Source organism: Folsomia candida, unplaced genomic scaffold (assembly GCF_002217175.1).
Source record: "Folsomia candida strain VU population unplaced genomic scaffold, ASM221717v1 Fcan01_Sc022, whole genome shotgun sequence".
Lineage (NCBI taxonomy): Eukaryota > Metazoa > Arthropoda > Collembola > Entomobryomorpha > Isotomidae > Folsomia > Folsomia candida.
The window spans coordinates 2,348,619-2,363,970 of record NW_019091214.1 but is presented as its reverse complement, the minus strand read 5'-3'; the positions used below and the strand labels follow the sequence as shown (position 1 = coordinate 2,363,970).

At 40.4% G+C, this 15,352-nt stretch overlaps 1 protein-coding gene across 1 annotated transcript; it reads right to left on the bottom strand.

The window, feature by feature from the left end:
* Nucleotides 1-888: 888 nt before the first annotated feature.
* LOC118438494 (cadherin-86C-like) lies at nucleotides 889-15,282 on the bottom strand. Its single transcript, XM_035858907.1, has 19 exons — nucleotides 13,568-15,282; nucleotides 12,814-13,125; nucleotides 9,331-9,414; nucleotides 8,848-8,976; nucleotides 8,644-8,700; nucleotides 8,126-8,209; nucleotides 7,912-8,035; nucleotides 6,767-6,980; nucleotides 6,142-6,469; nucleotides 5,934-6,058; nucleotides 5,661-5,833; nucleotides 5,313-5,594; nucleotides 5,011-5,250; nucleotides 4,155-4,621; nucleotides 3,959-4,086; nucleotides 3,607-3,887; nucleotides 3,296-3,540; nucleotides 3,001-3,233; nucleotides 889-2,758 (listed from the first exon to the last, which is right to left on the bottom strand). Exons 1-19 carry the CDS (start codon nucleotides 13,688-13,690, stop codon nucleotides 1,144-1,146), a joined length of 5,244 nt encoding a protein of 1,747 aa, XP_035714800.1. The 5' UTR covers nucleotides 13,691-15,282; the 3' UTR covers nucleotides 889-1,143.
* Between the last annotated feature and the right edge of the window lie 70 nt (nucleotides 15,283-15,352).

Genomic DNA, 15,352 nt, shown 5'->3' with positions numbered 1-15,352 from the left:
GTTGTTTTAGCGAAAGTTTGTTTTAATGGTTATAATCCCTTTGAAGAGGGTGTGACTTGCGTAAATGGGTCAAACTTTTGTACTTCACTGGTTATATCCAACAGACATCAAAATCTGGTACTGCACGGTGCCCATCCTCTCCTCCCCCTACCTAAGTGAAGACAAACCATCATGCCCATCATTTGTTACAGCTTAACTGCTTAACCCATATGATCTCAGCCAGTGATGGCGTCAGTCAACATGAGGATAAAAGGTGGAGAGGATCGAGGACATTAAAGGAAAGAGAGAAGAAACCCCAAGCACAATAAACATTCCACAAAATCCAATGACATTGATAGGTTAAAGAAAGAAGAAGAAAATGCCTCGTCGAGATTGCTTCCTTGGGATGAAGTAAGTTTCAAGGAAAGAAAACAAATGCGGGTAGAGAATTTCGAGACGGACAATTAAAACAATGCCAGCAATGTCATAAAATGATGGGTCTACTGTCCTTGTGGATATATGGACTAGACGCGAGTAGTTACGTAAATATATGATGATAGGATATACCTAGAAGAATGATGAATTTGGGTCAAAACCTTCATTGGCTAGGGGCAGTTATTCTAACTTGAAGAAGAAGGCAAAGTATGCTTTTAGTAAAATTGTTCGTGAATGATGGTGATTGGTGAAGTGCGGTATTAAGTTGCTTTCATTTCCCGTGGCAATATCCGCCGCGCAAGCGTCGGGACAGAGGGACAATGTGCCGATCATCTGCCCATGCTATATGACCCCCTCGATGGCCTATCATGTTAACGTCCCCCAATGTCCCCACAGCCTCCGCGGCCACTGGCCATATCCATTAAGCAAGTTTAAATATTTCTGGATGGAGAAAGCTTATCATATTTTATTTCAACCTTGCATTAACGTTATGTATATACACTTTATTTTATAGTTTAGTAGTTTGGAGTACATTTACAAAAGTCATCGTCTTACTCACCAGATATTTAATTAAATAGTTAATTAGGTACAACCTTTTTTCCAGTATAAAATAATACATTGTATCAATATTTTTTGTAAATATTCATAATTTGATGACGTTGAGACGGACAATATTCATAATTTTTGTAAATATTCATAATTTGGTTAATCTTTTTATTATTATTTTGACTACGAGGCAACTCCACCTTCTGCCTCATTATTACTATTGCTACCAGTGTCCGGTCTCATCAAGGTTTTTCGGGCGACTTCATCATAAGCAATGGTAAAAACGGATTTTTTCTCCAGCATCCTGTTACGTTTTGATATGTTTGTTCCTGCACCGGAAATCCCAATGCCGGAGTCTTCGTCATCATTTTCATGAAGGGCTTCCTCCTGCACGATTTGTTGTACGTGTTCCTCCACCTCGACGACTTGTTGGTGTGAGGTGGAGGTTGTCGTTGTGGTGGTGGTGGTCACTTGGGCTTCATGATCCTCACTGTCATTGTTTCGGTGGTTATCACCCTCTTGATAAGCCTGATCCCTTATTTCCCCCTCTGCCACTTTCTCTCTCGCCTTCTCGTTATCATTCTCGTCACTCATGGCCGCCGAGCTGGGTGGGATTATGTTGATATCCACTTCCGCCTCGTGCTGATTATCTTCTGCTGACCTTTGCTGCACTTGTTCGACTGAAACTACGGGAACATTGGTGATGTTGGCGAGTGGTTGAGCAGAATCTGAAGGAGCAGATTTTTGCAGTTCCTGTTCCATTGTTTGCTGTTGGGGATCCGGCACTACTTTCTCTTTAGATCTTCGTCCATGCTTCCGATGAGTTTTGTGATGATGATCACCTCCTTTCGCCGAGGGTGAATCTTTTACAATTTCTTTTCTGGAACTTTTTGAAGGTTGTTGCACCACAGCGGAAGGCTGCTGTTTAGTCTTTTTGGCTGTTTCATCCACAGGCACCCGATCTTCATCTGGTGGACTTTTGGACTTGGAATTAGATTTGGATGCCCGTAATACTGGAGAAGTCGACCTTGATCCCGATTTAGATCTTGATTTAGATTTGGAAGTGCTTTTACTCTTGCTACGACTTCGACTCACACTTTTCGATTTGGGTTTAGTCGAGTCGGATTTTTTCCTATTCTTTCCTGCAGATCCGTCACCCTCAGTGTCACTGTCAATTTCCTCACTTAACGAATGAGATCTTCTGTTGGGTTGACGTTTACCCTTCAACTTATCTTTATCTTTATTAGCGTCCTTATTATGTCGCCGGCTTTCGTGATCCTGCAGTTCGAGCGGCTGCTGCTTCTTTCTTTTCTGTAGATTATTATCATCGTCATCATCTCCATCACCATTTTCATCCCGGCTGTTGAGCAATTTCTCACGGCTGACTTTGGATGACTTTGTGGTGGTTTGTTTGCTCTTGGATTTTGTTGTGGTGGTCTTATTGTTTCGCTTACTTTTGGTTTTCTCGTCCCGAATTAATATTTCATCGTCGTCCTGATCTTGTTGTTCTGCAATTTCCATCTCTTTAGTGGTGAGTTTATGGGGTCGTTTTGTCATGAGGGCGGCACGAGGTCGATCCACGGATGAGGCTACGGAAGGAGCTGGAACTAAGCTTGCTTCATTATTTAAGGCTTGCAGGTCTTGGGTATCATCGAGTTGAACGAGTGGACCGCTAAATCCTTCGGCTAATTGTTCAAAGTGTTGTTGCTGGTGGTCGTCGATGTAGCGCTTCATTAACAATTCTTTGCCTTCTTCGCCCTCCATGTCGGCGAATTGTAATACTTCGCCGGTCTCGGTTCTGTAAATTGGTACGTTTTATTTAATTTATTTTAGGTCATTCAACTAATAAGTAGTCAAACAGTGGCCGCGGAAACGTGGGGACAATGTCCCAAAGGTTTTTCGATGTCCCCATCATCTGCCCATGTTATATAAACCCTTCCCTCCCCTATCCTACAATGTTAATGTCCCCACATGTCCCCACGGCTTCCGCGGCCACTGATGTATTTTTATAATGCATAACCACACGAGACGAAAGCTTACTTAAAAAACCGTGTTTGCCTTTGTTTTCCACTATCCGGTCCAGGGGCGGACCCACCCGGATAATGACGGGGAATATGCACCTGGGAGCGTTCAACTTCCGCCGGCATGTAATGACCTGAGACTTGGTCACCTGTGTCGGAACGATGTCTACGGACAAAATCTTCATCGCCGGGATGTTGCTGCCCTACATAACCGACTCGTCTTTGTTGCTGTTGTTGTTGTTGTTGGGGAATCTAGAGAGGATTTTAAACATTACCAAAAAAAATTGTCACACAACAAAAATTTGATCGCAAACCTGTTGCTGAAGCTGTTGTTGCACTTGCAGCGGCATCATTGCCAGCGGGACTGGTACCGTAATAGTTTGGGGTTGTTGTTGTGGGGGGAGTACGTGGACTTGTTGTACGTGTTGCATATTCTGCCATCTGGGTCCGATTTCTTCAGCTCTATCTCTTTGTCCTTGAGACGGTTCAAAATCCCAGTCTTCCAGAGATACGTCGGCTTCTTGGGGTCGGCTTCTGTGTCTTTGTCCGTCACGTTTGTCTGAAATTTTCAGATGACAATAATTCATAATTATTCCCATTAAGTACATAAATTAGTGCGACGTACTGTGCGGGGTAGGGGGCCGTTCTTGATATCTTGCCCGAGGTCCCCCGCGTCTCCAGGAGCTTTTATGTTCCTCCCCACTCCACGCTTCTCTGCGTACGTGGTGATGCGGTGGTGGGGGTCCACGTCGGTAACTTCCGCTTTCTAAATCGCCAGAATCCTCCTCTGTTTCTTCGGCTGGATATGTCTTTCTCGAATGTCGGCCTCCGGCTCGTTTTTCCACGATGACACGTTCCACTCGCACCCTTTCTTTCGCATCTGGAGTTTTGACCCCTTTACTGTAACTGACCAAGGTGAGATAGTTAAGTCAATTTCATAAGGAAGTTGAATACCTTGAAATTTGTTTAAAACTTACCAGTGACCATACAGCCAGCAACACGGGCAGTAAATGCAGCACAAAAATATGGCAAAGAGGATCAGTAGTAGGAAAAGAAATGTGATCAAAATCCAGAACAAGGCACGATTTTCGGCTTCATATAGTTTCTGCAATAAGATTTTGAATAATCAGGTTTTCATTAAATGAAAGCCACACTTTTTAATTAAGAACTCACAATCATTTCAGTGTCGTGACTTGGCAAAGTTGTAACTTCTCTCACGTCTCCACCACCACCTCCGCCATATGCTTTCTCAAATGCGGCAAGATCAACCCGTGTGGGTTGACCGTTCAGGACGGGATATTGGACGGTGGCAATGACAAGGGATTTTTCCGATGATAAGTCAGCAGACCTTCCTCGACTCCCGGTATTTCCGGCTCCAATCCCGGGACCTTTATCTCCTGTATTTGCATTCGCATAATTTTGCGGAGACAAAGTAGGAACGACTGGTGGAGCTGGGATGATAGATCGTCCAGCCGCACTTTCACCGTTCGGCCACACGTCGTTGTTATTATTCTCGTCAATTGGGGTCCCATCATTTGGAATACTGTTGATACGCCGTAAATTGTTACCACTGGCGTCAGTAAGGCCAGACCTTGATGTTGATGAAAGCGGGGTAATTTTCTGGATACCCACGATCCCTCCTACATTTTAACTTTTATTAAAATGTGACACTTATAATTGAGGTCTCCCAGCGGATGCTCTCCAATTTTGACCAAATTAGTGACCATCGATCACAAATTTGTATGAAATTTGCAAAAGACACTATCTCCCAATGGTCACGTTTGGCGAAGATATTTGCATCCGAAGTGGAGAAAGCGCGCAGTAAATTTTTGGAAAGTGTAAAAATTTTCAACTTTAAGGAGCGCTTTCTCCTCTTTCGATGCAAATATGTCTGCAAAATCTAGATGGTGTCTTTTGCAAATTTCATACAAATTAAATAATTTGCGATCGATTGACACTAATTTGGCCAAAATCTGTCAGCACACGCTGGGAACTTTCCAAATTTAGAACTATTTCTGATATATCCGACCTGTCAGTGAAGACAACATTTTCTCAATGTTGGTCTGATTCTTCTTAATTTTTTCGGGAGTAGCCGGAAAAACAAATTGAATCTCTCGTATGACCATTTCCTCGGAAAAAAGCTGTACCACGGTTTCCGCGCTTTGTTGTGGATTTCCCAAATCGTACGCTCTTATTCTGAACGCTCCCAAGTATGGACCATCCCCGGCTGATGGGCTCTTATTGTAAACGCCTCGAATTCGGACCTCTCCTAAAAATTCATAATTAAGTACCAATAAAATTTCCAATTTAAATTATCAAAATATTGAATACCATTTGTCGGATCCACAAAAAACTTGGGGTCCAACGATTGGTACTTGATCTGTCCGTTGGGCCCCTCATCAGCGTCAAACGCTTTCACATGGATAGGAGTCTTAAACGACGCCATGTCAGGATTTAGTACCGCTTGATAATATTTCATAAGAAATTCGGGCTTGTTGTCATTTTGATCATGCAGCTTCACAATTATGGTCGCCGTCGCCATGTTTCGCAATGTTGAGGGGTTCGAAAACTCGGTGTACCCGCCATCCTTCGCCTCCACGTACAGTCTTATCTCTGCCATAAGGAAATCAAAGTATTGAACAATTTGACTATAAGTTAAACCAAATCGTCTTTAACTACCTGATTCAACCTCTCGATCGATAAGCTCAGGTTTGTCTACGGTAATTTCTCCCGTTTGAGGATCTAGATGAAAAGCGTCCGAACCCACGAGATTTGCATACATTACTTCCCCATTCGTCCCGGTGGAGTCTTTATCCGTGGCTTTGAGTTGAATCACCTTCGTGCCCACGGGACTGTTTGCATTTAAAGAAAACAATTGTAAACTTATCCTTAGTTAACCCTTTGACAATGCTTTGATAATTAAGCACTAATTAAAATAAATCTATGGTCAACCTGTGCTCCGGTATGGTGACTTTATATTCGGACTGGGAGAAGACTGGCGGGTTATCATTTTCATCTCTAATGTGAATTGTTACTTCAACTTCGGAAGAAAGTCCTCCTTGAGTTGAAGCCATTATCTGGTTGCGCAATCAGATGAATGAAGAATCGTGCATGCATGGTTGGTATTAAGTCATTAAACTAAATTACTACGCTCACTCACCATCAACTTAATTTCATGATACGTCTCATAGTCTAAAAGTTTGGGGTCGACTACTCGTATCTCAAAGGAAAAGTTGCCCACGCCTTGAGAAGGAATGAGTTCGAATGTGTTAATTAGTTGATTTTGAGTTGGAAAACGAGAATTAATTGGTCCAATAAATGGACTTTGGTGAGAGTAGGTGTCTGAGTTGGGGGATCCTTTAGAGGTCGAGGGAATGGAGAGGGCAATGATTTCTCCCGGATTCGAATGAGAAACTGATAAGCCGAATAATCCTCTGAAATTGACGGACGTTCCAGGCTGACTGTTTTCCTGGATTTCTCCAACGTATCTGAAATTTTGATCAAAAATAAGATTTTTAAAAAATTTTTGCAGGATTTTGAGTGAAAGTAGCCACTTGCAAGAAATGATGGACAAAAGTAGTTTCTTGCAGGTAAATATTTTGACCTGCAAGAAATGGAAGGCGCAAGCCCCGCAGCTTTGATAGCGCAAATTTCTTGCATTTTCTTGTGGTTTCTTGCACCTTGCATTTCTTGCGTTTCTTCTTTTGCAGTGCAAATTATGTATCAAATCCGCGAAACGAAACGCTGATAGTGCAAATAAAGCATAATAATTATTGAGTATTTACTTGTCCGAAGAGAAAGCCGGTGGTCCCAAGGAATTTCCTCGTCCAAACCAAAACGTAATGTTCCCCATTGTCCTTTCCAACGTGGGATTCAGCGATTTACCAAATCTTCCATTTTCCTGAACAATTTCTTCAGCAATGATTGTCATTCGAATGGGCTCATTCGGTTTCGCAATTCCCAGCAGTTCAGAAATATTCCTTCTTAAACGAATTTCCCCTGAAATTAAGTAATAACGTACATGTTCGTGTAACAGTTTGGCCTTGTAAAATTTTCTAAAACAAACATGCAAACTCTAGCTTTATTTAGAAATCGTAAAGTTTTGACCCCGAAATAAACATTTTAAGATTGAGAATTTCACATTTTACTCCTTTCATTCATTTGATCAAGTGTAATTACAAACCATGTTTTCACCCAGTTTTGATAATAATACGCGTTTATGACCAGACCACCAAAAACCAAACCAATCTCTGTATCAACCTTTCTCAACAACAATCGCGAAGGTAATCAAACGACCTTGCTCATAATTTGTTTTTTACAACGGGTACGTCTTCATCGAGAAAGTTGAGACTTCCGGCGTGAACTAAATTTCTTGTTCTTTCAGTCTTTCCTCCAATATTCTATATTCATTTAAATATGAAGGAAATACGAGACCGTCGCCTAATGTTCTACACCCAAAACCCGTACCCGTGTCGTGACAAGGGACGATCAGATTGTCCGACTTTCCAAATTACCTTCAATTAAACTTGTTCCCTACTTACTGACTGAAAATATATGTGTAACGGGCATGCCTCAGGGTTTGTGGTTGGTTCGTTATAATATCATCTACCTTGAAACTTATTGATGGATTACCCTCTTCATCAATCACCTTATAGCCGACTATACATAAATGAGGTTTGTCAATAAAATGGGAAAATTGGGTTAAGTTCATATGGGGGCTATATGGGGGCTATATGCCATCTAAATCTTAACATAGAGAATAGAAAGCGGAGGTGAAAGCACATTTGCTGAACTATTAGAGGTGTGGTCGTCCACATTAATATTTTTCTCGCCAAGCTCCATAAACCAGTAAAGTATTTGTAAATATGCTACCTACTTGCTAAACATGTACAATACAAAAGTGCAATAAAAACCAGAAAAAATGTATTACCGGTCATGGGGTCAAGATCGAAGAAGACGACGAAAGGGTTGTTGTCAGTCAGGAAACCATAGCGAATCAGTCTTTTGTTTTGCTTATCACCATCTTCCGCCTCCACTCTAACCACCAGGTCACCCTATTCATCCGTCAATTTATGAATGTATCTCACCATAAATAAATAATTCCCTTTCCGCAAATGTAGACCAAGCCAAATATAATAACTTACCATTTTTATGGAGCTATTAAGCTCGACCGACGCTGGAAGTAGGGTGAATACGGGTGGAGAATCCTGAACATCGTGGACTGCCACCTGTCAGTACCCACAAGTTATGGTCAGTTATATTGATAGCATTGAAAGGAATTTGACTACTGGAATTGAAGTAATTTTCATTTTCCACGATAAGATAACTGCACGCACATCTCGTAATAAGCCAAAAAGAGAAAGCTCCTATCTGGGTATTATCTTCTTATAAGGATTTTCTTATAGCAGAAATTTTTTAAATAATGCCCAGTGTTTCGGGTGAAAGTAACGCCTTGCAAGAAATAATAGAAACAAAGTGGGTTCTTCGAGCTATGTATTTTGACCTGCAAGAAATGCATATTTCGCAAGATGGCGCAAATTTTTTGCATTTTCTTTCAATTTCTTGCACCCCCCATTTCTTGCACTGCTTGCTTTTCACCGCAAGAAATGTAGCAAACCAAAACACTGAAAATAACACGCATACAAATAAAGTTTAAACTCACAATGACATCCGATACTAATATGTTCCTCGTGTCCGTACTTGTATTGGTCCATCCGTTCTAGAAAATTATTGTGGGGCGAGACCATTAATGTCTTTGTATACACACAATTCTCATTAATAAATAGGTTAACTGCCCACCCTCCTACGTCGCAAACTTTCATTATTATGCATTACCACATACGCACTACTACAGGGCTAAACTCACCATTGCTAAAAGTTGGAATGTAAACCAAGGTTGAGTCTCATAGTCCAACTTTCTCTTAAGAAATAGCGTCCCCTCCGTCAGATTGTTGGAGACCAGTCTTTGCTTCAACCCAATTCTCTCTTCTTTGTCCTACATTTCAAAAACCCAAGTACAACTTTTAGTCATTGTTATTATCAGGGACCGCGGAAGCCGTGGGGACATTAACATTGTAGGATAGGGGAGGGAGGGGCTTATATAACATGGGCAGATGATGGGGACATCGAACAACCGTGGGGACATTGTCCCTCTGTTTCCGCGGCCACTGGTTATTATTATTCGCCTTCTTTTTGTTATGATGGAGTGCGGATTATTATTGAGGATGACGAATCGGTTGTGTTTCTTTCTTTTGGGGAAAACAAACGCCAAGGAAAATTTGCAGCATAGAAAAATGGCGTAATTGCATGCCGGCGTCCCTTCCCTATGATTTTCTCAAGTTAAACTTACCCTTATTTCCAAATGGACAATCCGAGAATTTAGCTCGTTCTTAAGAACATCAAATCTCTCCAGAACCGTGCCCTCCTTGCAGTCCTAAAATAATAGCAAGAGAGAATACAAAATTAGCACCAATTGTCTGTCTGTCTGCCGCCCCATTTATTCCATCGCATTAATTACGGTCCAATTAATAAAGCATGTCGCAGGCAGCAGCTTATTATACCCGATCCATAATTGAATTGATTTCTACCCCAAATATTTATCAAGTCGTGGTTGTCCACCTATATAACTGGGCACGTCAACTTTTTGAGTCATAAACATTGCATGCATGCAAAAACGTAACATTTTGGCCCACAAACAAAGGCATCGAATCGACTGGATACCTTTTAGTATTATTGTTTGGCTCCGTTTCGCTTCAAGTGGACAAAAACACAATGACCTCATTCTCACTTGGCTGCACATGCAAAATGAAAGCCATGGTCTGACCACAGAAAAGTTTGGTGGTTCAAAATACATTGATAGAGTCGGATCAATAATTATAAAATTCATTGATTGGAAACGAATTTACGAATTTGCGTGGGCACAATTTTCAATTCTGAGATAACGTATGTATGAATGAATTATGTATCATGAAAAACCGACAAATTTAATTTGTATGCATTTTTTATACATAAATAATGCATGTGTTTCAAATCCACTCGCAATAAATAAAATTTGTTCATATTTTTTGAAAAAAATATTTTACAAATTTACTACAACTGGAGAAAGTAAAGTGGCGAGGGTGAGAAAGAAGGGGGACAAAATGGAGAAACCGATGACATCAATGTGAGAATTGCGTGTGGTAAGCCAGTCCTTCTACGTTGAAGTGTTTCTACATTAAGAAACTCCCAAACGGTTAAAATCCAGCCACATAAAACTGCATATGAATACATACGCCAGACAAAAATGCAAACAAATATCCTTTTCCTATACATATGTGAGGGTGGATTGGATTGGAGGGCGTTTTTGCCGTGCCTACTCGCTTGACCTAAATGAGGTAAGAAAAGCAATATCCTGCAGGACTTGTACTTTCACTAATTTAAACGTGCTAGGTAGCAGAAGTGTGCTTACGGCGTATTTGTAATTTCAGAGGTGAACGGTACTACATAAAACAAAAGAATGGCTATTTTTCATCAGGGAGAAAGTCATTGACTTTAAGGGAATGTGTAACACTTAATAAAGACGTAGTAACCGGCTTTCTTTTGAAGCGTTGCCGAATGTTTTTTACACTTTGTGCTTGCTTAAAAATATGCATGCACTGACATTACACATAAAAAAACAAACAATGCGTCAGTAAAATAGAACATGACTGATCAAATAAAATGATTGGCACGCATTGAGCAAATAAGTACGACGTACAACAAAAGCAGCGATTTGACATTTATAAATGTCATTGGGCCTCCTCAGACACACGAAAATATCGTCCCTTAGAATTTCGCTTCGTTTTTCGCTTACTTCCTGATAAGCGAGCTCTTGGATAAGCGAACAGAAACTCCTATCAGAAGTGGGGTTAAGGTCGGTTAGCTGAAGTCGCAACAAAATTTTGCAATTTTCATAATTTTGGCAATGCTATCGACAAGCGAAAAACAAAGCGAAATTCGAAGCGACAATTTTTTCGTGTGTCTGATGAGGCCCATTGATTTTGTTGTCCATTTGTAAATAAATAGTCGTATGGACATCAATTATCCTATCAATTTAGGGAAAATTTGTGTTTGTCTTTGTACCACGAAAGTTGAGGCATTTTGAGAATTATGTATGTACATATATTTAATTACTATTAACAGGCACCTTCAAGTAGTAAACTCACATATGTAGTCACCGTGTTCTACATATTTTTCGGGGAATAAGTTGGCTTTCACTTCTCCCACCCGGAATGGTGTGCTTTTATTCAATCGCATAATGCATCACCCCCGCTGTCCATTACTGCATCGGCTATTTTTATGGACTTTACAAATGCACTCGAGTCACAACAAGGGGAAAGAATGGAAGAAGGGAGGAAGGTTATTCTGGGAGGGTTCGGTACTAAAAAATAGCTTAATGTCTCAACAGACAATGGCAATGTGTGTAGCCTTCACTTGTCCAGGTTTAAATTAGATTATTAGATTATCGACCATACAAACTCCATGTCATACACATGTACATACAGTAGAAGAACTACCGTACATACGAGTAAATTGATCATGACCAATTTGTAAGAGTGCGTACCCCGTGAAATGCAGTAGCCTGGATTATTTTACATTTTAGCTTAGAATACAGTGCTTCGTTTCTTGCGAGTTTGCCACATTTCTTGCACTGCAAAGCAAGAAACGCGAGAAATACAAGGTGCAAGAAACTGGGAGAAAGTGCAAGAAATATGCGTCATCTAGCCAAGTGCGGAAACGAGTTTCTTGTGCCTTGGATTTTTTGCATGTCAAAATACCTGCAAGAAACCACTTCTTGCAGTTATTTCTAGCAAGTGGTTAATTGCACGAAGCACTGCTAACTTAACACCTGACGCCAATTTGAGAACATATGAATTAATATGGTAGAGAATTCCCAGAGAGGAGAGCATTATTTCATAGATTATAAACAAGCGTACGTATGTACCCCCACAAAGCAAACATGACAAAAAACCCAGCTTTTCAGCGTACTTGTCACTCAACCAGGGAACAATAACAGTTTTCCAAATTGATACGCATGCACTTTTCTAATTTCTCTCATCCCGGTTGCTTCCCACCTCAGAGTCGGAGCTAATATTTGTAAAGGGTTCTGAGAAGAATGAAAGCTCCTGACATTTTATTGATGACTTTCCTGTCACACCTGCTGCACTAAAGCATGCATCCATTCGTCGCGTTTATTGCAAGTAGAAAACCAAGATAACGGATTTATTCGTTATTATTATTATGATCGAATACATAGACAGGTCAAGTCTAAAAGTAGGCTGCATGATGCAATTTTTTGAAAAGTGATTACGTTACTTGGCCTAATTTTACCATTTTTTTTGCTAGCCTAGATACACACTCTCTTAGGATTAGACAACCGGTATTAAATCATAATTGGCCGAAGACCATACATCTGCATGACTCTACACTTTTAATAATTTTTGCGATACGATTGCTACCGGCGGAAGAACTGTGCAATTTTACCGCGTGGTAAATTACCACTGGTAATTGTCTTCTGAGGGTAAGAAATTATAACTGGTGTCGGTAATATTTTTATTACCAGAGCGTTGACATTGAGGGCAGGGCATGATTTAGCCCTGTATATATGTTACCTTTTGGTGATAAATTATTACCGAAACGGTGGAATTATATAGTACCTCGGCTGATAACAATCATAAAATTGTTGGCCTGCACGGCAATAACGAGCATTAATATCGTGGTAATGATATATTTACCAGTCAGAAACAAACTACTACCAATCCGGTAGCAAATTACTAAATTTAATTCACATTTTTTACATATGGATTCGACTCACCTCGACTAAATGAAGGATCCTCTGGCCGAAGAGTGGATTAAAATTTGACATCCCAGCGGTAGCCTGAATCATGGCGTGGACCTTGGTGTAGTCACCAGTAGTGTCTTTCACTTGAAGTTGGAACTCGTAATTTCTAATTTTGTCCAACGGCTTTTTGAGCACGACATCAGCTTGGCACAAAGATTCACTTTCCACACAGCCTAAAAAGTTGAGACTTAATAACGACTTTCCCACGGCACCCAGCACTTCGAACGACAGGGGAAAGTTGTTGTCCGAGTCGGATGCACGGAGACGATAAATAATCGTGCCAACCTGTAATTCAGTTATTTATTACGTAAGTAAGTATACGTCCGACTTTCACTTTTAGAAAACTGGTATTAAATCATTACTGACCGGAGTACATACATACACACATGACTCTACCGGTACTGGTAATAATGGGCATTACCGTTTACTAAGGTTGTCATAATGAAAAATTTACCACTCAGAAACAAACTACTACCAATCCTGTAGGAAGTTATTACCAAATTTTACACACTTTCGGATAACGAATTTCTGAGAAATAAGAGTTGACAGATAAAAGCGACATTGACAAAATCGTCAAGATGATAAGTACTTGAGGAATACATAGAGCACTCATATTTCGTAAGATATAGATATATATTTGTCATACTCGAGCTATTTCGCGTGACAAAGAGAATAGTCCTCAATCAACTGAAGAAGAAAGAGACATAATGTTCAGTCAGCTACTTACCGGAGTGTCTTGAGGAACCAGCACGATTCTCATATTTGTATCCACGTCTAACAAGGGAAAATTCCCGCAAGAGAAGCCCGTTAACGTCAACAACCACACCAGACTCATCGACACGGAACTCATTTTGACTTATCTTATTTCTTTTACACTAATTTAAAAAAAATAATACAAACGGCAGCTCTTGTTCAGTCAAATTGTGATTCCTAAATGGTTATCCACCGTCGTTAAAACATCATAAATGCAGTACTTTCACCACGTTAGAAAAATTCCCAGAAAAATACCGGTCCTTCTTTCATTTACATAACTATTTTTTCCAGTCAGGCAACAAAATTCCGAGAAAAATATGGCAGCAAACACTTAAATATTTTGTAACAGGATTACGGCCAGGTGAGTGACGAATGACTCATTTACATCATCACATCCGCATAAATAATTCAACAACTTGCTGTTGAACTTTCTCCGAGCACTCCCCCATTGCGAAAATTGTGTCGTGTTGTTGTGTCCACTCCACTTGAGACGAGGATGGCTTTTATTTATCGTTTATCACCGACAGACAAGCTTCGATTTTCCATTCCATATACATAACCAGCAGCGTCTATCAAACCGTATATTCAACTTCGGCATTTCGGTGCTTGTTTAGTTCAAGTAAGGTTATTCTTTTCCTAGAACCAATTGAACCGATATGTATGTACAGAGTCAAGTGGATTGAACTACCGGTATCCATATGAAGGTACAACTATAATAGTGTCATTGTCCGAGCTGGCTTGATTGGTCAGTTCAGTTCAGTAAGGTATGTATCTCTTGCTGGCTTTTTATTCCAATTGTTTTGTCTAATTTCTTGATGAGTTATGAGGAAGTCGTCTCATTCGCTGACATGCACATGGACACACACACGAAAGCCGAATTATATATGTTGACTCGGATCACACACGGTGACAAAGAGGAATTCATACGTGATTGGTGAGACAGGTAGGAACTTGGTATTTGGTTGGAGAAAGTTTTAGTCAATCAAACTTGAGTGTGCATATCACTCATTTTCTAGGAAACGACACTTATTTTTCTCAAACACGATGACTCACGTTGATGATGATGACGATTTCACTTATCAATTTAAATCCTATATTATTCTGGGATACTTTGCGCTACCAATTTCATGATGTACATATTTGAGAATAAAATGAATTTTAGTGTTAATGCAGCTTTCTCCGAACGTGAATTTTGTGTGGGCAGTCAGTTTTCCATTGTAAAAACACACAATTGTGTCCAAACACTTTCTCCACTGCACTCTCACTCCCACCAAACCGATGGACTGACACTTGCCGACTGAAGTCGTCAATATTGGTAGTAAGTAATTTTCCCCACCATGCAACACCCAGCTAAATGTTTAGTGTCGGACGTCGGACGCGGACCTGAGTAAGCGACGACGACGACTTATGGAAGCTTCTCCCGAGTGAGTGTTTGAAAATTGGGTTGCGTGTTTTTTGGATTTTATTTAGTTCACCCGTGTACGGTGAGGAGGAAAATGGACAAAATGTGGTTAGGGTGAGGGATGTCATACGTTTGAGTGCATATGCTCACTCATTCTTGGGGACACAGTAATTCTTTACTCTTCCTGAGACGACCGACGACTTTCTCCGTTAAAGTGCATTCAGGAAATGAGTTGGAGGGGTGAGAGTCCTACTTTTTGGACTATTTTGATCATGAGGAGTTCATTTCCTTCTCAAAAGTGAACATTATATAAATAAAAATTTATTTATTGGATGGACTTTACAATGAGAAGAAAAG